We start from the raw sequence: 25,142 nt of genomic DNA, 5'->3' as shown, positions 1-25,142 counted from the left end.
CCCCTCACAACAGAGCTGTGTCTCGCTGCGCAGTACGGCGATTTCGCGGCGCTGAACGCATACTTCGACTCTGGTGGAGACGTGAATACGCGCATTATTAATTGGCCTCCTGGACGTCCGGTCCCTAAAGGCAAGAAACGACCGCGCGGGGGGGCGCTCCTTTATTACGCGACGTTCGGCGATCGCGACGACGTCGTGCGCCTGCTCCTGGCCCGCGGCGCGGACCCGAACCTCCGCCACGGCGAAGACGGGCTCGCGCCCCTCCACCGCGCCGCGTTCCGCGGCTTCTACGACGTGGCCAAGCTCCTTCTCGACGGAGGCGCGGACGTCGACGCGCCGAGCTCAGGGGGAAACGGTCTTCACAGCCGAACCCCGCTCCATCAGGCGGCGTTCAACGGTCACGGGGACATGATTCGGTTGCTGCTCAGCCGTGGCGCGACGTTCGATGCCCGTGACTCCAACGGTCGTACCCCCGAAGCCCTCGCTGCAGGAGAACGTCACTATGAGGGCGACTACGAGTCCGACGACGCGGACGACGACGAGGACAAAGCCTGGAAACAAAGCATGCGGAATTGGCGAGGATTGCGGGAGGCCGCGGCCTATCTACTCGTCCACGTACGCGAATGTGGCGGCTGGTCATCTTTTTACACCGATAGCTACGTCGTCCCGCGAAGACGCCTCCTCTCGCGCCTCATCGTCCTCCGCGCCCTCTGCGCGCAGGACCGCGCGAAGCCACCGGAGACGGTGCTCAGCATCAGTGCCTTACAGGAACGGGTGCTGAATGCGCGGAGTCTTGAGGATGCCCAGTCCGACGCGCGCGCACTCGCACCCGCGCCGCCGGCGATTCTCGAGCGCCTCTTCTCGTCGTCCGCCGCGGAGGCTGAAGCCGAGGCTCCGACGCCGCTGCCCAAAGAGGTCTTCTGCCTCATCTTCGATTTCTGGCGCTCAACTGCTGACTTTCCGTCCTTCAGTCCAGGCTTTCCATACGGAAGATATCTCAACCGAAACGTGCCATACGGGAGGATCCACATGCGCTGCGGAAAGATACTCTGCCACGAAGACTCCGACTGTGAAGAGACGTACGACTAAAACAGCAGAGGTATGAGTAAGATATACGCGCTTCCGCGCCGCCCGCGCCCCCGGGGACGCGCGCGCGCGGGAGCGCGCCAAAGAGCGGGCCGCCGCGCCGTCAGAGCTCGAGCTCGTCCTGCCCCCGGTTCGGGCTGCCGCCGTTCTGCCCCGGCGGCGTGGCGGCCTCGTGGTGGAGGGGGTTGCCGTCGTCGAGCTCGTCGCCGATGTCGAGGCGGCCGTACTGCTGCTCGAAGGGCTCGATGTGGACCGCGTCCCGCGACTTGAGCTTGGACTTGATGGCCGCGCCCGCGCGGCCCGCGGAGGCGGCGGCGGAGGACGCGGCGGCGGACATGCGGTTGAAGATGGACGACGTGCCGCCCTGGGACGCGGCGGGCCCCGCGCTCGTCGCGGCGGCGCCGGAGGCCGCGGGCCGGGGGCGGCCGAGGAAGCCGCGGCCCCGCGGCGCGGCGCCGGGCTCCGCGTACTGCTGCTGCTGCATCATGAGGGCCAGCTGCTGGTCCATGGCGTCCGTGCCCGACGAGGCCGGGCGGAAGTCGTCGGGGAGGCGGAGGAAGTCGTCGGGCAGCTGGACGGGCGTGCCCCGCTTCGGCAGCGCATCGGCCTCCGCGGCCGCCGCGGCCGCCGCGTCGACGGGCAGCGGCGCCGCCGGCGGGGCGGCGCGGGGCTGGGGGATCGTCGCGACGAAGCGCTGGCCGGGCACGAGGCCCGGCGGGACCTGGACCATGAACTGGCGCCCGTGCGCCGACATGGACAGCGTCGAGCCGCCGCGCGAGCCCTCGGGCACGACGACGGACACGGCGCCGGGCGCGAGGGCGCCCCCGGCCGGCGACGCGGCGGCGGGCGGCGGCAGCGAGGGCGCCGCGGGGGGCGGCGGGGGCGCCGCCGCCGCCGCGTGCCAGGCCTCGGGCGTCCCGGCGGCGAGCACGGCGTCGACGGCGGCCTCGACGTCGCCGCCCTTGGACGCGAGCACGGCCTGGAGCGTCGCCGCGTCCCAGTTCTCCCCGAACATGGCCTGGAGCGTGTCCATGGCGCCGGCTTCGGGGGACGCCTCTCCGATGGGCACCCTCTCGGCCTGGCTTTTCCTGCTGTGTGGCAACTCCACCCCAAAACTGCAACAAGGCATGCAACATGGGTGCCGACGCGTGATCTCGAGGCGCTAGCGCTCGGGCAGCCTCACGCGCCGTCGAAGGCACGCGGTCCGCCGCCCCCCTCCAGCGCACCCCAACCCGGGCACACTTACACGTCCTTGTTCTTGCCGCGGGCCTCGGCCTTCTTCTTCTCGTACATGTCGAGGGCCGAGGGGATGACGAGGGAGACGATGGCCGCGGCGACCATGTTCGTCACGATGGACTTGGAGTAGAGGAAGGCGATGGCGCTGCCCTGGACGTAGACCCGGTAGTAGACGTCCGCGAAGAAGGCGGAGAACACGGGCGTGAAGAAGAACGCGAGCAGGACCTGGAACAACACGCGGCCGCCGACGTGCTCCAGCAGGATGACGAGCATGGCCTCGAACTCCTCCAAATTCAGCTCCCCCGGGTGCTCGTCGGACCCGACGTCGTGGACGATTGCCTTGATCTGGTCGAGCTTCGGGGGAAGCAAACCCTTGACGTACGCGCCCAATTTCGAGTAGAACAGTAAAATGGCGATGTAGCACTCGTTGACGTCGACGCGGCCGCTCTTGTCGAGGTCCACGGCCTCGAAGGCCGACGCCAGGCCCTTGGTGAAGAGCGGGCTCGACGTGATGAAGTTCTTCTTGCCCTCGACGAGGGCCTTGAGCCTCGCGGCCTGGGTGTTGAACTCTACGCTGATGGACTTGCGCAGGTCACTCTTGGCCGCGGGCGGCGGAGCCGCGGGCGGCTCCGCCGCCATCTCCACCACCTCGGCGACGGGATCCGCGGCGTCGGCCATGTCCTTCGGGGTGGGGGCAGCTGGGACGGGAGGGGCCGCGTGGGATGATGCAGTCAAGATGCATCGGGGTTGACGAGATGTTGATCAGGCTTGAGGCTGTGGCAAGCGCCGCCGGTGCAGCGCGTCCGGGACGCTGTTGCGAACGCTGCGTGCGCGACCGCTGCGTGCGCGACCGCTGCGCGACGACCGCTGAAAATGATGCTGCGCCTCGTCGTCCTCGTCGCAGCGACCGCTGCCTTGCAGCTGCCTCAGAGCGCGCTGCAGGCGCATCCCACACTTCCCGCAGCTCTGCCTCACAGCGCGCCGTCGCCGCAGGCGCCTCGACGGCAGGCGCGGCGCGCGGCGTTGTCCGCCGCGACCCTGTTCCCCGCGCCGGCGCTCGCGCTGGGCACGGGCGACGGCGCGCTCGACGGCGCGGGCGTCGGGATCACGGGCGTCGCCTGGGTCGACACGCTCTACTTCTTCTTCTTCAGCGGCATCTGCGGGCTGCTCTACACGACGACGCTCGACTTCGGCGAGGAGCCGGCGCGGCGCCCGCCGCCGCCGAGCCCGCCGCCGCCCGCGGACGACGCCGCGGACGACGGCCCGCCCCTGTAAGAGCATGACTCCTCGCAAGCCGACTCGGCTCCGGAAGACGCCGGAAGCTTAGCTCTAGAGCGTCGTCGTCTTGGTGTGCGTGCCCGTGTAGTACTCCATGCCGTGGAGCACGAGGCGCGTGCGCGCGAGCTCGGACTTGAGGTGGGAGACGTCGTCGGCGAGCGCGTCGCGCTGCGACCGGAGCTCGGCGTTCTGGGACCGCAGCGCCTTGGACTCGTCGCGGTGGGCCTTGGGGAAGACGGGCTTCTTCGACGAGGCCCGGGCGTCGTTCTCGCCGTCGACGAAGATCGCCGCGGGGCGGAACACGTCCGACGGCCGCGCCTTGCGCGCGGACTGCGCGCCGGGCCGCGCGGGCGCGGACGCCGCCTTGACCTCGAGGGCGTGCTTGTCCTTGGCGAGCTGCGCGCGGTCGCGCTCGGCCTTGGCGAGCTGGCCGAGCATGTCCGACGCGGACCGCTCGAGGCGGTCGCAGCGCGCGCGCTCGCGCGCGACCAAAGCCTCGAGGTCCGCGACGCGGCCGTTCTCGTCGCCCTTCTTCCCGGGGCTCCGCCGGGGCGTGAGGCCGCGCTTCTCCGCCGCGTGCGCGCGCGTGAGGCGCTCGATGTCCTTGTGGAATTTGTCCGTCTCGACCTCGAGCGCGAGCTTGCGCTCCGCGGCGGCCTGGAGCGCCTCGGCGCGCGACGCGTCGAGGCGCGCGGCGCGCGCCTCGGCCTCGGCGCAGCGCGTCGCGTCGCGCACGTCGCGGCAGCGGGCGATCTCGCGGAGCGCGTTCGCCTTGTCGCGCTCGAGCGCCTTGAGCTGGTCCTCGCCGAGCGCGGCCTGGGCCCGGAACGTCGCGAGCGTCGCCTCGAGCGCCGCGTCGGCCGCGTCGCGCTCCGCCTCGAGCTGGGCGATCTCCGCGGACCGGTCGCGCGGCGGCGACGCCGCGTCGCCGCCGCGGCCGAGGTCGAGGAGCCGCGCGAGCGCGTCGTCGCGCTCCTTGCCGACGCTCTCGAGCGCGTCCTCCGCGGACTCCGTGACGGCGTCGGCGCGCCGCGCCTCGGCGTCGCGCTCCGCGAGCGCCGCGTCGCGCTCCGCGCGGTAGCGCTTCGCCGTCGCCGCGAGCGACTCGCGCTTCTCGTACTCGTCCGTGAGTGCGGCCGCGACGGCGTCGGCCGCGGCGTCCATCTGCGCGCGGTGCCGCCGGTCGCAGGTCTCCGCCGCGGCGCGCACGGCGTCGACGACCGCGCGGCCGCCGGGCGACGGCGGCGCCGCCGCCGGCGCGAAGCGCGCGGGCGGCGGCGACGCCGACGCGTCGCCCGCCGCGTCGCCCGCGGTCTCGGACACCGCGAGCGTCCGCGGGCTCGCCGCGCGCCGCAGCGCCGCGTTCTCGGCCTTGACCGTCGCGAGCGCCTCGGAGAGCAGCTCGCCGTCGACGCGGAGCGCGTCGTGCTCCGCGCGGACCGTGTCCAGCGCGGCCCGGAGCAGCTCCGCCTCCGTCTCGAGGGCCTCGGAGCCGTCGCTCGCGCGCGACGACGCCGCCGAGGCGGCGCGCGCGACGTCGGCCCGGAGCGCGGACGCCGCGGCGGCGTGGGACCGCCGCTCCGCCTCCGACGTCTCGAGGAGGAGCGCCTTCTCCGCGGCGAGGCGCTCGAGGTCGTCCCGCAGCCGGTCCGCGTCCTTGCGGAGCCGCAGCTGGGCGCCCTCGGACGCCTCGCGCTCCAGCGCGGCCTCGGCCTCGCGCCGCGACAGCGCCTCCTTCAGCCGCTCCGCGTCCTCGGCGGCCTTGGCGGCCGCGGACGCGGACGCGTCGCGCGCCGCGGCCGCGGCGTCCGCGCGGCGCCGCAGCGCGTCCGCCTCGTCGGCGGCGGCGGCCCGCGCGTCCTCGAGGACGGCCACCAGCCGCTCGCGCTCCTCGCGCAGCGCCCGGACCTCCTCGGAGAGCGCCGCGGCCTCGCGCTTCGCGCCCGCGACCTTGCGCGCGGCCGCCTCGCCCGTCGACGCGACCTCGGCCTGGAGCTCGCGCGCGCCGGCCCGCGCGTCGTCGGCGTCGCGCGACGCCGCGTCGAGGGCCGCGGCGAGCCGCGCGGCCTCGCCGCGCGCCGCGGCGAGCGCCTCGTCCGCGGCCGCGCGCGCGGCCGCGACGAGCTCGAGCTCCGCGGCGTCGTCGCGCCGCGCGGCCGCGGCCTCGGCCTGGAGCTTCGCGTGGTCGCCCAGCGCCGCGTCGAGCTCGCCGCGCGCGGCCTGGAGCGCGGCCCGCGACTCGCCGAGCGCGGCCTCGAGCTGCTCCGCGGCGTCGCCGTCCGCGGCCGCGCGCGCGGCCGCGCGCTTCGCGTCGATCTCGCACCGCGCCTTCTCGAGCTCCGCGGCCTTGAGCGCCTCGAGCGCCTCGGCGTTGGACGCCTCGAGGGCCGCGATGCGCATGGCCACGGACGCCTCCTTCTTCCGGAGCTCGCCGTTCTCGGACGCGAGCGCCGCGGCGCGGTCGCCGTCGGCCGCCGCGGCGCTCTCGAGGCGCGCCGTCGCCGCGTAGGCGTTGCCCTGGAGCGCCGCGAGCTCCTCCTCGAGGCCCATCGCAAAGGCGGACCCCGCGGCGACCGCGCGCTCCGCGGCCTCGGCGCGCGCGACGCTCCGCTTCCGCGCGGCCTCGGCCCAGGCCGCGTCGGCGCACGCCGCGTCCACGGCGACGCGCAGCACGTCGGCGTCGCGCGCGCGGTCGAGGACCTCGGCCTCGAGGCGCGCCGCGGCCTCCAAGCTCTCCGCGGCCTGCGCGTCGAGCGCCCCGGCGGCCGCGTCGCGGTCGGCCTCGGCCGCGGCGACGCGCCGCGCGGCGTCCTCGGACGTCGCCGACACCGTCGCCTCCAGCGCCGCCGCGCGCGCGAGCGTCGCCTCCAAAGCCGCGGCGACGTCGTCGCGCGCGCGCTTCGAGCCGTCGAGCGCGGCCTCGAGCGCCGCCACGTCCGCCTCGGAGCGCGCGAGCGCCGCGGCCGCGGCGGCCGCGTCCGCGCAGCGCCGCGCCTCCGCGGCGTCGCGCGCCGCCAGCGCCGCCTCGAGCTTGGCCTCGAGGTCCCGGGCCGCCGCGTCGCCGCCGGCCGCCGCGGCCGCGAGCCGGCCCCGGAGGTCGTCGACGGCGGCCTCGAGCGCGGCGGCCTCCGTCGCCGACGCGGCGCCCTTGGCGACCTCGGCCGCGAGCTCCCGCCGCGCCTCGCCCGCCGCCGCCTCGGCGGCGGAGACCTTGGCCTCGAGCGCGAGCACGTCCGCCTCCGTCGCCGCCGCGTGTCCCGCGAGCTCGTCCAATAGGCGCCGCTTGTCGCGGTCGAGCGCGTCCTTGAGCGCGTCGCGCGACGCCTCCGACGCCGCCAGGCCGCTCTCCGACGCCGCCAGGGCCGCCTCGGACGCCGCGAGCGCCGCCTCGGCGCCCGCGGCGCGGATGCGCGCCGCCTCGACGTCGCCGTCGCGGTCGCGCGTCAACGCCTCGGCGTCCGCGCGCGCCTTCGCGGCCGCGGCCTCGAGGTCGCGCGCCAGGCGGCCCTTCTCGACGTTGGCCGCCTCGAGCTGCGCCGCGAGCGCCTCCCGGGCGCCGCGCGCGTCGTCGAGCGCGGCCTCGGCGCGCTCGAGGTCCCGGCCCGTGGCCGCGGCGGCCTCGCGGAGCGCCGCGGCCTCGACGTCGCCCTTCAACGCGACGTCGCGCGCCGCGGCGTCGGCGCGCGCCTCGGCGGCGTCGCGGGCCGCCGCGAGCGCCGCGAGCTCGTCGGCCCGCGACGCCGCGGCCGCCTGGTTGTCGCCGACGGCCGCGTCGAGCGCGTCCCGCGCGTCCTCCGACGCCGCGAGCTCGCCCCGCAGCGCCTCCAGCGTCGCGCGCAACGCCCCGGCCTCGGCGGCGCCGCCGGCGCGCGCCGCGGCGACGTCGCTCTCCAGCGCGGCGATCGTCGCCGCCGCGCCGGCCGCCGCGGCCTCGAGGTCGCCGGTCCGGCGCCGCGCGGCCGCGGCCTCGGCCTCGCTCGTCGCGCGCGCGGCGGACGCGCGCCGCGCCTCGGCGTGGGCCGCGTCGACCTGGGCCCGCAGCTCGTCCGCGCGCGCGAGGACCGCGTCGGCCTTCAGGGACGTCTCGACGGCCGCGCGGCGCAGCGCCGCGACCTCGTCGGCCGTCGCCACGGCCTCGCCCCGCGCGGCGTCGAAGGCCGCGCAGGACGCCGCGCGCTCCGAGTCCCGCAGGGCCTCGAGGGCCGACCGCTCGTCGGCGCCGAGCGGGACGCGGCACTCGACGGCGTCCTCGGGCGCGTCGCGCTCGCGCGCCTCGTGGAGCCGCGTCGCCGCCTCGACGTCGCGCAGCGCCCGCGCCGTCGCCTCCGTCGCCGCGGCGACGAGGGCGTGGCCCGCGGCCTCGCGCGCCGCCGCGTCGTCGCGCGCGGCCGCGCGCGCGGCGTCCGCGCTCTGGAGTTTGAGCGCGAGCGTCGCGACGTCCGCGGCGCGCGCGGCCTCGAGGTCGTCGAGCTCGAGCTCGAGGCGCTGGACGGCGGTTTTTTCGAGGGCCGTCGCGTTCTGCGCCTCCCGCAATTGCTCGAGGAGCGCGTCGGCCTCGTCGACGGGGCGGCCGGCCTTGGACCACGGCGTCGTCGCCTGCCACGGCGTCGCCGCGCCCTTCTTCGCGGCGTCGGCGCCCGTCGGCGTCGCCGCGGCGTCGCGCGTCGCCTCGGCGACCTGGCAGCGGAGCGCGGCGACCTCGGCGTCGTAGCGATCCTGCGTCGCCTCGAGCTCCTCCATGAGCTCCTCCGTCGCCTTCGCCTCGAGGTCGAGCCGCGCGGCGGTGACCGCGGCCCTCTCGTCGAAGGCGGCGGCCGCCGCGGCGAGGTCGCCCTTGGCCTTCGCGCCGGCCTCGACGAGGCGGTCCATGAGCTCCTCGTTCTCCGCGCGCTCCTCCGCGAGCGACGCCTCGAGCGCCGCCGTCAGGTCCGCCGCGCGCGCGTCCGCCGCCGCGGCCGCCTCGGCCGGCGCCGCGGCCGCGGACGCGTCCGCGGCGGCGGCCCGGGCCGCGAGCGCGTCGCGGTCGCGCCGCGCGGCCGCGAGGTCCGCGGCGAGGCCCGCGACGTTGCCGTCGTCGGCCCGGGGCGCCCGCGCGACCTTGGCCAGCGCGTCGAAGTGGGCGTAGGACTCCGCGAGCATGGACTGGAGCTCGACGACCTCGCGCTGCGTGTCCGTGCGGTCCGCGGCGTTCGCCGCGACGCGGTCGCAGGCGAGGAGCACGTCGCGCTCCTTGTCCGCGGCGTAGCGCTTCGCCGCGGCGAGGGCGCCCTCGGATTCCGCCACGCGGTCGCGGAGCTTGGCGAGCTGGTCCTCGGCGCGCGCCGCGCGGCCGTCCGCGCGCTCCGCGTTCGCCGCTAGCGCGCCGCTCGCGGCGGCCTGGGCGTCGACGACCCTGGCGTACTGCTTGAGCTCGTCGACGAGGGACCCGAGGCAGGCCTCGCTGAGCCGCGACACCTCGAGCGCGTGCGCGTGCTCGAGGAGCGCGCGGTCGCGCTCGCCCCGGAGCCGCCGCGCGACGTCGCACGACGCGGAAACGGCCGCCTCGCGCGCGACGGCCTCCTCGAGCTGCACCGCGAGCTCGGCCTTGAGCGCGGGCACGGCCGCCGCGAGCCGCGACCGCTCGCTCTCGGCCGTCGCGGCCGAGGAGCGGTGCGCGTCCGTCAGCGATCGGACGCGCGCCGCGTGCGCCTCGCGCTCGGCGTGCAGCGCCGAGGCGACGGCGTCGTCGATGTGGTGCGCCGCCGCCGCGCGCTCCGTGGTCAGCGCCGCGGCGACGCCCGCGTGCGCCTCGCGCTCCGCGTGGAGCGCCGACGCGACGGCGTCGCGCTCCGCGCCGAGCGCGTCGCGCTCCGACGCGAGCGCCGCGGCGACGGCGTCGCGCTCCGCCGTCATCGCCGCCGTCGCATCCGCCAGGCGCGCGCGCTCCGCGTCGAGCTCCCGCGTGATGCCCGCGAGCCGCGCCTCGAGCGCCTCGTTCTCGTTCGCGAGGCCGTCGGCCTCGGCGCGGTGCTCGTCGGCCTCGAGCGTGATGTCCGCGAAGGCCTCCTCGAGGCCGACGATCTTGTTCTGGAGCTCGTTGACGAGGTTCTGGTGCGTGCTGTTCTCGGCCTTCCACTTGAGGAGCCGGTACTGGTTGAGGAGGCGCCGGCCGTCCTCGACGCTCAACGACTTCTTGGGGGAGCGGCGCGCGGCCGCGTCCATGGTTTTTTTACGAAATGTTGGTGGGTTGTGAGCGTTCGAGCGGCCGTGCGGCGCGTGTGTGCGTGTGATGACCGTGCGGCGCGTGTGAGCGTGTGTTCGGGGCCACGGTACCGCCACACGCGACGCCGATGCGAGCTCCTCGATCGACGACAACGGCGTCAACGACGAGGTAACGATGGCCTCAAGATCGACGGCTCATCGATGGGCGCCGCCTCAAAGACTGCGGCTGCCCCAGCAGCCGATCGACTGCCGCCGACATGCACCGCGCTGGAGGCCTCGTGAACGCGCGCCTGCCCGCGGACGCCTCGTGAACGCGCGCCAGCCTCGGCAACGGCCGCAAATGCCGCCCAAGAGGTGCACCCGGAGCGTGCCCCTCGTCGACGGGCCGGTGCGCTTCGACGGCGCGGCCTCCGTGCAGCCCTGCGGCGACTTCTGGCGGCCCTGGCGCCTGGACCTGGGCCTGAAAGACCTCTATCACCCGCAGCTGCTGCACGCCGCCGCCGTCGCCAGCGGCGTCCGGCTCGCGTTCGCGTCCGACGCCGACGCGCTGGAGCTCGACTACACGCACGCGTCGATCTTCCACGGCTGCGCCTTCGACCTCGTCGTCGACGGCCGCGTCATCACGAAGCGCGTGCCCGCCGTCGCGCCGCTGCCGCCGGGCCTCACCGGCGACGAGAAGCGGTCGGTGATGGAGTCGCACCCGTGCGCCGCGCGGCCGCCGCGCGCGACGGTCGCCTGGTCCGGCCTCGGCGCTTCCGGTCGGACGCGCCGCTTCGAGCTCTGGCTCCCCCACGCGACCGTGGTCCGCTACCACGCGCTCCGCGTCGACGCCGGGGCCTCCGTGGAGCCCGCCGTCGACGAGCGGCGCCGCTTCGTCGTCTACGGGAGCTCGATCACGTCCTGCGCCGAAGCGAGCAGCCCGTCGAGGACCTGGCCGGCGATCGCGGCGAACTCGACCGCGGGCCTGCACCTCGTGAACCTCGGCTTCGCGGGCGGCTGCCACCTGGACCCGTTGGTCGCGCGGGCCATCGCCGGCGCGCGCGCGGATTTCGTCGTCTTGGAGCTCGGCATCAACGTCTTCGACGCGAAGAGCTTCTCGGAGCGTAGCTTCGAGGCCGCCGTCCTGGGCTTCATCCTCAACGTGAGGGACGGCCACCCGACGGCGCCGCTGCTCGTCGTGAGCCCCATCTGGGCCGCGGGCCGCGAAACCCAGAAGCGCGCGCTGGGCCTGCCCGCGATCCGCGCGGTCCTCGCGAAGCTCGTCGAGAAGCTCCGGCACCGCGGCGACGCCAACGTCCACTACCGCTCGGGCATCGACCTCTTCGGCGAGGCCGACGAGGCGGACCTCGTCGACGGCGTCCACCCGAGCGCCGCGGGCTACGAGCGCATCGCCGCGCGGTTCGAGCGGCTCGCTTTCGGCGTTGGCGGGTGTTTTGAGCAGGAGCCGCCGGTGCCGCCACCGCCGGACTAAGTGGGTGATTGTGATCGGGATGGATGGGTCTTGTGAGGTCTTGTGGCCAATCGACTCGAATCGCCACAGCCGACCCGAGTCGCGAGTGCGGCGCTCTTGTACAATTGTGTGGGAGGGCCTACGCGGGCGACGCGCGCGGGGGCTACGTTACGCAGGGCAGGGCGTGGGCATAGGCAACGGCGGGGCGACAAACGACGGAGCGAACAGGCGAACGTCATGAGCGCCGAGCACGCCCCCGAGGACTCGTGGTCGGGTTTCCTCGGTACGACGATCGGCTTCATATTTTATCAAGGATTCGACAAGCTTGGCGTACTAGACGAAAGGCCAACCCCCGAGGTCGCAGAGCGCTTCATGGCGCTCTCATCTCTAGTCGACGGGTTTCTCGACGGCCGGTCCCCCGACGGCGTTTCTTTGCGGGCGGCGGGCGCGATCGCGTCGACGTGCCGCGAGGCGCGGGTCGGCGCGAGCGACTCCCTCGTCACGTACGGCGGCGAGCTCATGCGCGCGGCGACCTCGCAGCTCGTCACCGGGGTCACGCCCCCGCGCGCGGTGTCGATGTGCGTCCTGCGGGAGGCCTTCAAGTCGCCGGCGCTTCGGGCGACGGCCGAGGACCTCAAGGCGACGGTCGCGAAGCCGCTGCTCGCGCTCCTCACGGCGCCTGAGGTCAAGTGCGACGAAAAGATCCAGGGGGGACGAGCACGGGGGGCACCCTGTGACCAATGCCTGTGCCGGCTGAGAGCGCTGCGCGCGCTGCGAGCGGTCCACGACGTGCCGACGGACCCGAGCGTTTCCAAGCTCATCCTCGAGGGCGTGGCTTCGGCGTTTCTGGGCAACTCGCAGCATCTGCGGGAACTGCTCGTATCATCGGATTCTGCTGTGCTACAGCCAAATGGGGTGGTGCCCTTGGGCACGATGCGATTCCACGCTGCAAGCGCAAATGTCAATCAAGTCATTGACTATTCAAACTGCTGCTGCAGAGACGGCCATGGAAAAAAGTTTGCTTCCGGGCGTTATGAGATGGTGGCGCTAGCCGTTCAGGACTTGCTGACCCTGACGAAGCTCGCGCTGATCGAAGGGGTCGCGGGACCCGTCGAAGCATGCGCAGGAGTTTTTCACACACTGGACCTCTGTCTGGCGCTGAAGGCGGATGCGGTGACTTATGACTTGAAGCGACTGACTTCAGACGTACTGGGACTTCTGCTCCAGCGGCAAGAGCTAGGCGGCAGCGCTCGCGCTGATGCCAAGCACGAGGATATCCCGCGCGACCTCGTGCGCGTAATGTGCCAGAGCGACAAAGATGCCACGTTGGCTGCCGCCATCTCTGCGACGTCGGCGCTCTGCGCGATCGTCTCGCGGAAAGAGACGGATCATGGCGCAGTTCTCAACGAGGCGATCGATGAAGTCGCGGTCCTGCTCCTCGAGGCAGAGCTCGTCACGCTAGCAATCAAGTCGTCGGACACCTTGGTTCCTTTCCACCAGCATTCCATGGCTACGCTGGATGAGAAAGACTTTCTGCGTTTGCGGCTACGGGTCCAATGGAGCTCGAATCTCAGTTTGCAGTCGCGCGCGAATCTCGGAGCACTCGCTAATCACGGCGCGCCTCTTCTCACGGCAATCAACGGAGCTATCGAACGCGCCGAGGGTGGCTCTGTGGCTGCACAAGCATTGTCTTTGAAACTTTGGATTGCCTGCTTGGATCACTTAAGCGATCAAGCCGTCGTACTTCCTGACCATCGTCAACTCTACGAGCGCGTCTCGAAGCTCTTCGTGATGCACCTCCAGACGCGAATGAGTTGCCCTGTCTACCGTTCTCCCGACGAATTGCTCCTCGAGCTCGAGTCACAGGGTCTGATCAATGCAATCACGTCTGCCTTCTCCCATAATCTCGCATCTCGCGAAGTTGCGACCGGACTCAGCGTGTTTCTCAACGAACATGTCGTGAAACTGTTTGCGCGATCACCGCAATTCGGAAAGCGGTGGAACGACTTCATGCACTTCTTGTGGCAGTCGCAGCGCGTCATCCGCATCGCAGTTCAAGACGAGGACTCGGACGACGTGTGCGACGCGCCGCCTACATGGAAGCTGTTTTTGATCATTTTGATCATGCACAAGTTTGCGGCGCTGCCTTGGGAAAAAGCGTATCGTCACTTCTGGCATGACGAAGCAGCTGCATCACTCCTCATGGCATTGGACAAATCACGCGCAAAAGAACATCTTCGAGATGATGGCGAGTTTCAAATCAAAGTCGTCGAGATCTTGACGCGTCTCATGCTCCCGGTCGATGGGCCTGAGCGCGACGCATCCGAGTATTCAGACTTCCCCAGCGACGACGCTGAGGGCTTGATGGCTCTATTACGCTCGCAGTCACCGGTTAATATGGAGTCCATGGACTGGGATAAAATCAGCTTTGACTACGAAAGCCTCGTCGACCTCGTCGAGCGCGACGGAGACAACGTCGAACTCCGCGACGTCGTCGTCCACATCGTCGCACATCAGGTGTTGTATGCCTGGGAAGAGCGAGGGGTTTTGAGCTACGGCGTACGCGATGAAGACTGGTTATTCGAGCTTCGAAACAATATCGACGCGCTCCTTGCTTTGGTGAAGTCACAACGCCCTTCTTCGCGTCTCGCTGCGTTGGAACTGCTTTTCGCTCTCGTCTCGAACGATCATTGCTGGACAGATTATTACTCCTGGGGGGACGGCGACGAGCCGGCATCTGTCGATGTCGCGCGCATCGTGTGCGCTGATGGAATCAAGGAGGTTACGCCTCGAATCAGGTCCGCGTGTCCGAGCGCTCACGTCGTCCGTGCGTTCCTCAGTGCGAATGCCGATGCGCACGACATGGGAATCGCGGAGTATCTGAAGATGCAAATTCAAAATATTGCGGACGAGAGCGCGGAGCGACGCGAGAAGATCATGTCGCGGCGGAAGCGCAACGAGGACACCGTCGGCGACCCCTCGCGGACCGCGGAGTCGGCGGCGGCGGCCGAGGAGGCGCTCTTGGAAATGCTCGACGACGAGGAGCAGGAGGCGTCGAAAAAGCATAAGAAGAAGCAGAAGAAGAAGCAGAAGAAGAAGGGCCCGGCGCCCGTCGCCGCGCCAGCGCCTCCGCCTCCGCCCGCGCCGGCCTCTCCGGCGGCGTCATCCCCCGATACGGAGTCCTCGGCTTCCGACGACGATGATGACCTCGCGCGCCTTTTACCGACGCGACAGCCGCCGGCTGTGCGAAAGCCGAAGCGCGTCGCACCGGTCGCGCCGCCTGCGCCGCGGCCAGCGCCCGCCGCGCCGAGGCCGCCTGCGCCGCGGCCAGCGCCCGCCGCGCCGAGGCCTCCGCCGCCGCCGCAACCGCCAAAGCCTGCCGCGGTACCGAGGCCCAAGCCTCCGCCGACGACGCTCGAGCAGCTCCTATCCAGACTCAAGTTGGACCGCTACGGCAAGAACTTCGCCGCCGCCGAGGTGACGCTAGAGCTGCTGCCGCTGTTGTCGCTCGAGGATTACGCCGACGTCGGCCTGTCGCGGCAGGACGGTGCGAGAATCCGCGATGCCATTGCTCCTCCGGCGCCGGCGCCGGCGGCTCCGCAGGGCCGCGCCACGGGGCGGCTCGACTCCTGGGTCAAGACGCGCGGCTACGGCCTCATCGCGCCTGATCACGGCAGCGAAAAAATCTTCGTGCACGCTTCCGCCTTGAAGGCGTTTGGCACGAAAGACCTTTCGAGCTTCGTGGGAACGCGCATGAGCTACGACACCGGAACTCGGCAGAACAAGCCAATCGCGCTCGACGTCCGGCGCGAAGGCGCGCCCGCGCCGCCGCCCGCGCGCGCCGCGCCGCCCGCGCGCGCCGCGCCGCCGCCGCCCGCTCGTCCCGCGCCGCCGCCGCGCGACGACGACGTGCCCGAGGAATTCCTCTGCCCCATCACCTTCGAGATGATGACGGACCCGGTCATCGCGGCGGACGGCCACACGTACGAGCGCCGCGCGATCGAGGCGTGGTTCTCGCGCGCGCGCACGTCGCCGGTGACGAACGAGCCCCTGGAGCACCTCCACCTCATCCCGGCCCACACGATCCGGTCGCTCATCCAGCGCCGCTTGGAAGCCTAACACCTCTAAAAGGCCGCGGGGAGACCTCTCGATCGGCGAGCGGGCAAGAACTTGACGGGCGGGATCTCCACAAGACCTCGCGGTCCTGATCGCGAGGAGGAGGAGCGCGCGCCGGCGCCAAGACGCGCGAGTCATGTCCTCTAAACCTGGTATTGTTGCGCGTGGCTCGCGATCGCCGCGACTCAAGACCGTCGGCGGGGGACCGCCGGGGGCCGCACATAGATCGACGCGGGCCCTCTCGGCTTCGTCGCTGGGCTTCGTCCTGGCGCACAGCTACGACTACCACAAGCTGCTCGACGAGAGCGCGGAGGACGTCGACATCGTCAAAAACGTCAAAAAGCTCTCGCGTAAACTCGACGCGATCCTGGGCGACGCCGCCGTCCTCCAATCCGCGTCCGCGATCTCGACGACGTGCCGCGTCGCGCGGGCCGGCTGCCAACCCTCGCTCGCCCTTCGCGGGACCGAGCGCATGCGCGCGGGCGTGAACCGGCTCGTGGCGGGGAAAGAGTCCCTGCCGAGGAAAGAGCCCCTGCCGAAGGACCTGCGCTTCCTGCGGGCGGCGTTCGCGAGCCCGGCGCTCCGGAAGGCGTCCGAGGAGCTCAAGGCGCGCGTCGCGAAGCCGCTGCTCTCCATCGTCCTCTTGACCAGCGGCGGGGAGCTCAGTGGCAACAGCCGCGCCGCTTTAGACATTCGCCTCCGTCGGCTCGAGGCCCTTCGCGTCGTGCGCGCCGTCCACGACGTGCCCGGGGATCCATCGATCTCGAAAGCCATCCTCGCGGATCTCCTAGCGCATTTCCTCTCGGCGTCCGGTTCCCGCCGTCTCTTTTTCTGGTCCTACTGCTTCGAGCTGACCGCGGACGAAGAATTGGAGTCGCCGCGGCCATACATCGCGAACATCGCTTCGACGAACAAGGTCAAATACGTTGGCTTCGGCATGAACGCGAAGCATCAGGAATGCGTCGAGTGCGCGCTCCTGGATTTGCTTTACCTCTTGCCATTGGCCCTCATTCAGGAGTCAAAGACCAAGCCATGCATCGCCCCCGCAAGCTTCACGGAAATTTGCGCTTTGGTGGACGTCGGCCTCACATTTAAGCCGATCAAGACGCAAACGGGTGACATCTTTAGAGGAACGATTGAGACGCTCGCTCACCTTTCGCGCACCCATCACCTCGAGCGCGTGGACCGGAACTGCTTGGTTTCCGAGGGCGTGTTCCGGGACCTCGTGCGTGGGCTCGATCTCAGCGACAACCTCGATATAGACATTCCAGGCGTGCAGTCATTGAATGGATTCCTCGGGCCACTGGCCGGGATTTCAGTGTCCCCTATCTGTACGCGGGTCGCGATCCTGCTCCTTGAAGCGGGTCTTATGTCGATCACCGTGCTACACGACGGCAAGACCCACGTCGGACTCGATCCTGATTTACCCCTCGAGACGCTGGAAGATGTCGACTTCATGCGTCTACAGCTCGGTATTTCGTGGGCCGAAGACCTCGACGTCGCGAAAACAGAAGCTGGGATTGCCTTGTCAAATAAACTGAACGGGCTGCTCCAATCGACAGCCGGCCATCTCAATCTCCGAGTCGCGCAGCTGTGGCTCGCTTATATGGACCGTCTCAGCGGCACGACGGTCAGCGACGCGCACGAGCGTCTCTATGAACGCGTCGCCAATATTTTCATTTCAAACTTTCGCACCTTGCTCGGCGATGCGCCAGACCTGATCATGCTTGAAGAGGGCGCTTTCTTACAGAGCACGCATCTCGTTTTGCTCCACAGCCTATCAGGACGTCAAGTCGTCGCTGGCGTCGTCTATTTAATGGGGCTCGTCACAGGGAAATGGGCTAGGCAGCCGTCCACTGATTTCGCTCCGGTGTGCGACATGACACGGCTTCTATGGGGTTGCCACCGGGCGATGCGGATGAACTTTGAGGATGGATACCGATACGTGTCCTGGCGCGTCTCGGCGGTCACGACCATGTTGTGCGGATTCGCGGTCCAGTTCCCAAAAGCATTCAAAAATCTGCATGGCAAGATAACAAAATTCTATTTGGAGGTCGCCGGAGCGTTCATGCAAGCCTTGAACACTGACCTTGCGACACCGGTGCTGCACACCCTCGTAGAGGCACTCGGTTCGATAATGATTTGCGATCACCCGCGCGGCGACGATGAAGAGTCTCCGTTCCCTGAATCTTATGGCGAAAACATCCTCGACTTACTGTCACGCACCGAATCACTAGAGATGACGTCCACGCGAGCAGACCTGCTACACTTTGACTACGAAACGCAAGCAGACCTGCTCGGCGAAGGCGACTGCGTTCAGATCCGCGACGTGGCCGTGCACATCCTCGCGCACCAAGTCCTCTGCGCGGAGGATGACGGACACGGCGTCTTGAACTATTATCTCGGAGACTACGATTGGTTCCACGCTATGGCTCACGAGCAGGAAGTCGTCGACGCGCTCCTCGCGTTGCTAAAAGCACAGCGTCCATCGTCTCGACTCGCAGCGTTGGAGCTCCTACTTGTCATCGCGCGGTATGATGACCAAGAATGGGACATGAATTGTGACGGCGAATATGATTGGGAAGAGGGGTGCGAACCGCCATCATGCATGCTCGCACGTACTATCTTTCACGAGGAAATCGCTTCGATGGCGCCGCGGATTAAGGCGCGCGACCCCAAAGCTCATCTTGCTCGCTGCTTTCTCGGAATCATGTGTTGTGATGAAGAGTTTAACAGCCCGGGCGACGTCCTGGAATCCAAGTTGCGACACATCGCCCAGACTGGCCTCGAAGCGCGTGAAAAGATCCTCGCTCGAAAGGCGAGCAAGGTCGCGAAGAGCGTCGGCGACCCCTCGCGGACCGCGGAGTCGGCGGCGGCGGCCGAGGAGGCGCTCTTGGACATGCTCGACGACGAGGAGCAGGAGGCGTCGAAGAAGCAGAAGAAGAAGCAGAAGAAGAAGCAGAAGAAGAAGGCCGCGGCGCCCGTCGCCGCGCCGGCGCCCGCGCCTCCGCCCGCGCCGGCCTCTCCGGCGGCGGCGTCCCCCGATGCGGAGTCCTCGGCTTCCGACGACGATGATGACCTCGCGCGCCTCTTACCGACGCGACAGCCGCCGGCTGCGCAAAGGCCGAAGCGCGTCGCACCGGTCGCGCCGCCCGCGCCTCCGCCCGACGCGCCGAGGCCTCCGCCGCCGCCGCCGACGCCCGCCGCGCCGAGGCCGCCGCCGCCGCCGCCGCAACCGCCGAAGCCCGCAGCCGCGCCGAGGCCCAAGCCTCCGCCGACGACGCTCGAACAGCTCCTGTCGAGCCTCAAGTTGGACCGCTACGGCAAGAACTTCGCCGCCGCCGAGGTGACGCTGGAGCTGCTGCCGCTGTTGTCGCTCGAGGATTACGCCGACGTCGGCCTGTCGCGGCAGGACGGTGCGAGGATCCGCGATGCCATTGCTCCCCCGGCGCCGGCGCCGGCGCCGCCGGCGCCGGCTCCGCAGAGCAGTCGCCACTCCGGCAAAATCCTCTCGTGGACGCAAGGCGACAACTACGGCTTCATCACGCCCGCCGGCGCGGGGAAGGCGATCTTCTGCCACGGCTCTGGGCTGAAAGGGGATATTTGGACGACTCCGTGGAAAAGCGTTGGCGCGCGCGTGACGTACCTCGTCGGCGAGCGACGCGGCAGGCCGATCGCGGTGGACGTCCGGTTCGCAGGCGAGGCCATCCCGCCGCCGCCCGCTCGTCCTGTGCTGCCGCCTGTGTGTCCTGTGCCGCTGCCCGCGCCGCCGCCGCCCGCTCGTCCCGCGCCGCCGCCGCGCGACGACGACGTGCCGGAGGAGTTCCTCTGCCCCATCACCTTCGAGATGATGACGGACCCGGTCATCGCGGCGGACGGCCACACGTACGAGCGCCGCGCGATCGAGGCGTGGTTCGAGCGCGCGCGCACGTCGCCGGTGACGAACGAGCCCCTGGAGCACCTCCACCTCATCCCCGCCCACACGATCCGCTCGCTCATCCAGCGCCGCTCCGAGGCCTCCTAATAAAAGAGATTAGCCGAACATGCCCCCCTTGCCGTTGAAGCGCCCCGCGACGCGCGCGGCGACCGCGTCCTCGACCGCGCGCTGGCGGTCGCGGCTCAGGCCCGACGCCTCCGCGGCCGACGCCTCCGTCGCGCCGAGGTGGCCCTGGTCCGCGAGCTTGTCGAGGTGGGCGACGTACTTGGCGCGCGCCTCCGCGGCGTCGTCCGTCGGCAACAAGCGGTCGTAGAGGAAGAGGCAGCTCTGGATGAGCGCGGACGCGGGCCGGTTCGCCTGGTGGTCCACGTCCAGCAGCAGCAGACTCGCGTCGCCGCCGTGGGACTCGTGGAGGTCCACGGAGTGCTGGCAGTTGATGAAGTCGTCGAGCTTGCCGTGGACGAAGAGCGCGGGCGTCGCCGAGTGCCGCATGTTCGCGACGTGCTCGATGGGCGCGACGTCGTAGACGTCGAAGCCCGCGCGGTGCTTCACGGAGGACCGCACGAGCGCCAGCGCCGCCTCCGTGACGGCCCCGGCGACGAAGTTGCGCGGCGCCGACGAGTCGCCGTCGCCCTCCGCGCGGCGCCGGACCTTGCCGACGAGCTCGCGGCAGAGGCGCACGAGGCCGCTGTAGGGCGAGTCGGCGACGACGGCCGCGACGTCCGGGTCCCGCGTCGACGCGTACAAGAGCGCCGTCGCCGCGCCCATGGACCGCCCCCAGAGCGCGACGCGGCCGACGAGCTTCTTCCGCTTGAGCTCGTCGACGACCGCGGCGACGTCGTCGCGCTCGAAGTGGCCCAAACTCACGAACTCGCCGCCCGAGTTGCCCGACCCCGCGCAGTCCACGGCGCAGAGCGCGATGCCCCCGAGGCACAGCGGCCGCAGCAGGCTCAGCGCGCCGAGCCGGTTGCACGCGTTGCCGTGGACGTAGACGACGCACGGCGGCCGGTGGCCGCCGGGCCCCAGGCGGTCGTAGTCGACGCCCACGGTCCGCGGCGTCCACAGCGACGCGCGGACCTCCAGGCCGCGCTCGTTGGGGACGCTCAGGTCCTCGCGGTGGACCACGGTGACCGAACTTTTCAGCGTGCCGAAGGTCCGGTGCGTCGTCGCCTCCGTCTTGATCGCGAAATCCGCGACGCCCAGCCGCCGCTCGTCGTAGGTCGCGCGCGGCGGCCGGATGATGACCTTGAGCAGCGACTGGTAGGCCGCCTTGACCTCGGGCCCGGCGACGGAGAACGCGCGCTCCGGCAGCGAGTCGCCGAGCTCGGGCACGGGGTCCGCGTCGAAATCGTCGTCGCCGCCCCGCCGGTCGACGTCGCGCGCGCGGATGATCGACGACTTGCGCGCGTTGCCCGCGCCGCCCAGGGGCTTGCCGGGGACGCGCGCGGGCGCCGGGCCCGGCGGCCGGTTGAGCTGCATGAACGGCCGCTCGGGCCCCTCGAAGGGCTGGCCGCCCGTGCAGTCCACCGCGCACACGAGGAAGTTGGCCATCTTGTTGTACCAGGCGCCGCCCACGATATAACTCATGGCGTCGTCCGTTTTTAATGTGGACAGCTCGCTGAGCTTCGCCAGCGCGCCCCGGCTCTCCGTCTTCGCCTCGCGGCGCGACGCGCTCAAAGCCGACCACCAGCTGCACGTCGCCGACGGCGTCTCGAAGCGCAGCACGACGGCGTCGACCAGGTCCGGGTCGCCCACGTCGTCGTTCGGTAAATTGAGGCGCAGCTGGAGCGTGCAGGGCGCGTCGCAGCGGATCACGCGCACGCGGTTCAGATACACTAAGGCGCGCCGCGGGCTCGCGGTGTCCGGCGCGTACCGTAACGTCCGCGGCGGCGCGTCGCGCAGTTCGAGCCAGACGCGCTTCTTCACGAGGCCGTCGCGGGACACGAGGCTGCCCCAGCCCGTGCGCGACGCGTGGCGCAGCGCGGGCTTCTTGTCGGGCTTCCACCTGCGTGGGACTCAAATCTTCAACCCGACTTCAATGTGCGCGTATGCGACAGTTTCGACGCGAGCTCTTCATCTGTGCTTCGAGAACTCGACGAGAGCAATCGATTCGTCCAAAAATCACCCGAATCGACTTCGATTTGGCCGAGCTCGAGAGGTTTGAAGTTTTTGCTGGACAGGGCGTTCCAGCGGTTGATTTCCACACGGGCTTCCACCAGCTCGCGGACCCCCACGCGGCCGCGCGCGCGGCCGGGTCCTCCACGACGCGCTCCTCCTTCGTCTCCTCGTCCTTCGTTTCCTCGTCGTCGTCGGGCGGCGGGCCGGCGAGCGCGCGCTCGGGCCACGCGGGCCGGCAGCTCTCGACGAGGCAGTTCCGCGCGGCCTCGAAATCCAAAGCCGCCTGCGGCGCGGACCGGAAGCGCCGCTCGAGCTCCGTCACGTCCAGGCGCAGCACGTTGGCGCCGTGGCGCAGCTCGCGCTCGAGGCTCCGCGGCTCGACGACGAGCGGGTGGCGGCACGCGGCTTTGCACAATTCGACGAAGCCCGCCTCGTCCAACAACCCCTCGTCGCTCGCGCGCTCGTCGAAGAGGGCCCGCAGCGCGAAGGCCTTGACCTCGTCGCCGCCCGTGGGCGGCTGCATGCGCAGCACGCGCCGCCCCGTCTGCCGCGCGTGCGCGCAGTCGCCGCACGACCGCCGGGGCCCCGACGCCTCGTCGCCGTCGCCGGACCCCGGGAGCTGCGGCGCGCAGAGCGCGCAGAGCACGTCGCCGCAGTCGTGGCAGTTGACGGCCATGGCGTCCCGGGTGCCGCCCCGCTTGCCCAGCGCGCCGCCGCACGCGACGCACGCCGACGCGGCCTCGAGCGGCACGAGGTGGCCCAGGCCGCGGTCGTTGCAGCGCTCCACCTCCCGCGCCAGGATCGCCAGCGCCGCGTTGGCGTGGGCCGCGGACGCCGCGCACTCGTCGACGACGGGCGCGACGATCTCGGCGATGCGCTCCGCGAACGACCGGAGCTGGGACTGCCCGAACCGGTCCTGCGCGACCATGCCGATGGCCACCCTGGCGTCGCGGTAGCAGCAGACGCGCCACCGCGGGCCCCGGTCGCTCGTGACGTTCTTCTGGGGCGGGCCGAAGGTCCAGCGCCGCGTGCTCGGGCCGCCCGTCTCGCGGCGCGCGGCGTAGCACATGGCCGCGTCGCAGCCCGCGGACGTCGTCTCCACGGCCGCCGTCGGGGAGTCGAGGGACCGCGACCCGGCGGAGCAGTACAGCAGCTGCGGGGTCGTCTCCGGGACCCAGACCGTCGTCAGCGCGAGGCCCGGCATGCTTCGGGACGCGCGGAGGCGGCCGTCCGCGGCCCAGATGCTGCCTGGAGTGATGCTTCGCAAAGCTTGCAAAGCTTGTGGCAATTTCGTCAACTTGCAGTGGGTTGCAGTTTGCGATGGGTGTTCGCAAAGCTGTTTTTGCGACGCAAATTTTGCTCATTGTGTCAGGAATAACCGGTCTTCAAAGCAGTGCGAAGCGGTCGCAAAATCACCGGCTGTTTGCGGCGCCAGAGACGCCGCAGCAGTCCTTCGCAGCGCCAGAGCGACCACCGCAGCCGTTCGCAGCGCCGCAGCCACCGCCGCCCCTGCGCGACGGCTACGAGATCACCGCGACGCTGGACGTCGCCGCCCTCCCGCCGGACACGCGCGTGCCCGTCGCGCTCCGCGCCGCGGACGCGGCGCGCTTCCCGACGGCGTCGAAGGCGAAGCGGGCCTGCCGCCGCGGCGAGGTGATGTTGAACGGGCGCACGGCGCGCTGCGGTGACGCCGTGAAGCAGGGCGACCGCCTCGAGCTGCGCGCGCGCGTCAACGTCACGTCCTACGTGCAAGCGAGATTCCGTTCCGCGAAGGCGCCGTTCGACCTCGAGGTCGCGTACGAGGACGACTACCTCGCCGTCGTCGTCAAGCCCGCGGGCGTGCCGACGTACTCGCCCGGCGGCGACCACGGCGGCCGGGCGAACCTGCGGTCCTGCCTCCCCTTCGCGCTCAAACCGCCGGCGTCGTGCCGCGCGGGCGACGAGGTGCTGCGCAGGCCGCAGCCCGTGCACCGCCTCGACAAGGCGACGAGCGGCCTCGTGCTCTGCGCGAAGACGAAGCTCGCGGCGGTGGGCGCCGCGCGGGCCTTCGCGACGCGCGCTGTCAAGAAGCGCTACAGCGCGGTTTTGCTCGGCGAGCCCGCGGCGCGCCGCGGCGTCGTCACCGCGCCCGTGCCCGTGAACGTCAAGGGCCTTTCCGTTTTGAAGTCCGCGCGGACGGTCTACGCCGTCGAGGCCGTCGTCGACTCGCTCAAGGCGAGCAAGCTCTGCCTCGTCAAGTGCGCGCCGCGCACCGGGCGGACGCACCAGCTCCGGCGGCACTTCGCGGAGGCGCTGGGCCGGCCCATCGTCGGCGACGTGCTCTACGACGGCGGCGGGCCCGAGGCCCTCAACTTCCGCCGCAGCGGCCTCTTCTTCTGCGCGCGGTCCCTCGAGCTCGACCACCCCGTCACGGGCGCGCGGCTCCAAGTGCGGACGGGCCTCCCGGGCAAGTTTTCCAGCCTCCTCGAGCGCGAGGCGCGGCGGGCCGCGGCGCTCGGGGACGGGTAACTTGTTTGTGCACTTTTCGATGCCGCGGCCGACGCCGTCGAACGGCGTCAGGCCCGGCGCCGCGACCGCGTCGTCGGCGGCGACGATCTGCGGCGACGGCGGCCCGGGATCGGAGCCCATCAACTTGACACCGATGGCTCGGCAGCAGCTCGCGGGCATGGCAGCGCGGCTCCGGGGCTTGTGCCTCGTATTCGCGGCGTCGCACGCCCTTCAACTCCCGGCGCTCCGCGCGAAGCGGCCAGCGCACGCGCCGGCGCCGGCGATCTTCACGGCGGACGACGCGCGGCCCATCGTGCTCTTCGACGGCGAGTGCAACCTCTGCAACGCCGGCGTGAACATCCTGCTCGACTACGACGCCTGCAGCCGCGACGGCCGCGGGAACCTGCGCGTCGCGGCGCTCCAGTCGACGGTGGGGCGCCTGCTCCTGTCGCGGCTCTCGGCGGAGCAGCGCGCGCGCGCCGTCGACGCGGCCAGCGGCGAGTACAGCTCCATCGTCGTCGCGGGCCGCGACCGCGCCTGGGTCGGGAGCGGCGCCGTGCTGAAGATCGGCCGCCAGCTCAAGGCGCCGCTGAAATGGCTCGCGGTGCTCGGCTGGTGCGTGCCGTGGTTCGCGCGCGACTTCGTCTACGGCCAGATCTCGCGCCGGAGGAAGCGCTGGTTCGGCGAGGCGGACCAGTGCCGCCTCTGGGACGACAACTACGACATGCGCTTCGTCTCCGACGCCGTCGTCGGCTGCGACGACCGCGTGCCCGTCGCCGGCGGCGTCACGAAGGCGGCCGCGGCCGCGGCCGCGGCCGCGTTCGCGCACGGCGACGCCGTCGTCGTCGCCGCGGAGCAGCCCGTGGTCATGGCTTCGTCGGCGAGCGAGGACGTCCTCGGCAACGGCATGCGCGGCGTCGTCGAGGCGCCGGGCGACGCGGACGGCCGCGTCGTCGTCCGCTTCGACGAGCCCGCGAAGTTCGCCGCGACCCTCGACGAGCGCATCCTCCGCAAGGTCGCCTAGGGGCCGCGCACGGGTAAGGTGCGTCGCTCTATTTCGCGGCAACCACGGCAAGTTGAAGGCAACTTCTGCATCGGCGGCAAAACTTCGTGGGTGGACACGATGGCGTCTCCTCCGCCCAGCCCGAAGAAAAAGCCGCCGTCGGTGCGCGGCGCCGACGACGCGGACGTCGTCACGTCGGACGCGCGGACCATCTCCATCGACGTCACGGA

General features: G+C 71.0%; 5 protein-coding genes across 5 annotated transcripts; 3 read left to right on the top strand and 2 right to left on the bottom strand.

Moving 5' to 3' along the window:
- Positions 1-1,093: 1,093 nt before the first annotated feature.
- AURANDRAFT_70670 (hypothetical protein) lies at positions 1,094-9,492 on the bottom strand (the record flags this gene model as incomplete). The annotated part of the gene is made up of 3 exons (XM_009034739.1): positions 1,094-2,174; positions 2,333-2,877; positions 3,709-9,492. Coding segments are annotated over 3 exons (7,409 nt in total), but the record flags the coding sequence as incomplete, so codon positions are not given.
- Positions 9,493-10,141: 649 nt separating this feature from the next.
- Positions 10,142-17,184, top strand: AURANDRAFT_61106 (hypothetical protein; the record flags this gene model as incomplete). The annotated part of the gene is made up of 6 exons (XM_009035203.1): positions 10,142-11,251; positions 11,609-12,130; positions 14,129-14,362; positions 14,855-15,339; positions 15,593-16,032; positions 17,144-17,184. 6 exons carry the CDS (start codon positions 10,142-10,144, stop codon positions 17,182-17,184), a joined length of 2,832 nt encoding a protein of 943 aa, XP_009033451.1.
- Positions 17,185-19,400: 2,216 nt separating this feature from the next.
- AURANDRAFT_61105 (hypothetical protein) lies at positions 19,401-22,626 on the bottom strand (the record flags this gene model as incomplete). The annotated part of the gene is made up of 2 exons (XM_009034738.1): positions 19,401-21,309; positions 21,533-22,626. The coding sequence occupies 2 exons, from the start codon at positions 22,624-22,626 to the stop codon at positions 19,401-19,403; spliced, it is 3,003 nt and encodes a 1,000-aa protein (XP_009032986.1).
- Positions 22,627-23,078: 452 nt separating this feature from the next.
- AURANDRAFT_19938 (hypothetical protein) lies at positions 23,079-23,930 on the top strand (the record flags this gene model as incomplete). Its single annotated transcript, XM_009035204.1, has 1 exon — positions 23,079-23,930. One exon carries the CDS (start codon positions 23,079-23,081, stop codon positions 23,928-23,930), a length of 852 nt encoding a protein of 283 aa, XP_009033452.1.
- A 253-nt stretch (positions 23,931-24,183) lies between these two features.
- AURANDRAFT_7351 (hypothetical protein) lies at positions 24,184-24,615 on the top strand (the record flags this gene model as incomplete). The annotated part of the gene is made up of 1 exon (XM_009034630.1): positions 24,184-24,615. A coding segment is annotated over one exon (432 nt), but the record flags the coding sequence as incomplete, so codon positions are not given.
- Between the last annotated feature and the right edge of the window lie 527 nt (positions 24,616-25,142).

This window comes from Aureococcus anophagefferens, assembly GCF_000186865.1.
Source record: "Aureococcus anophagefferens unplaced genomic scaffold AURANscaffold_2, whole genome shotgun sequence".
Taxonomy (NCBI): Eukaryota; class Pelagophyceae; order Pelagomonadales; family Pelagomonadaceae; genus Aureococcus; species Aureococcus anophagefferens.
Note: the sequence above shows the minus strand (reverse complement) of the source record. Positions and strands in the feature narration are given on the sequence as shown.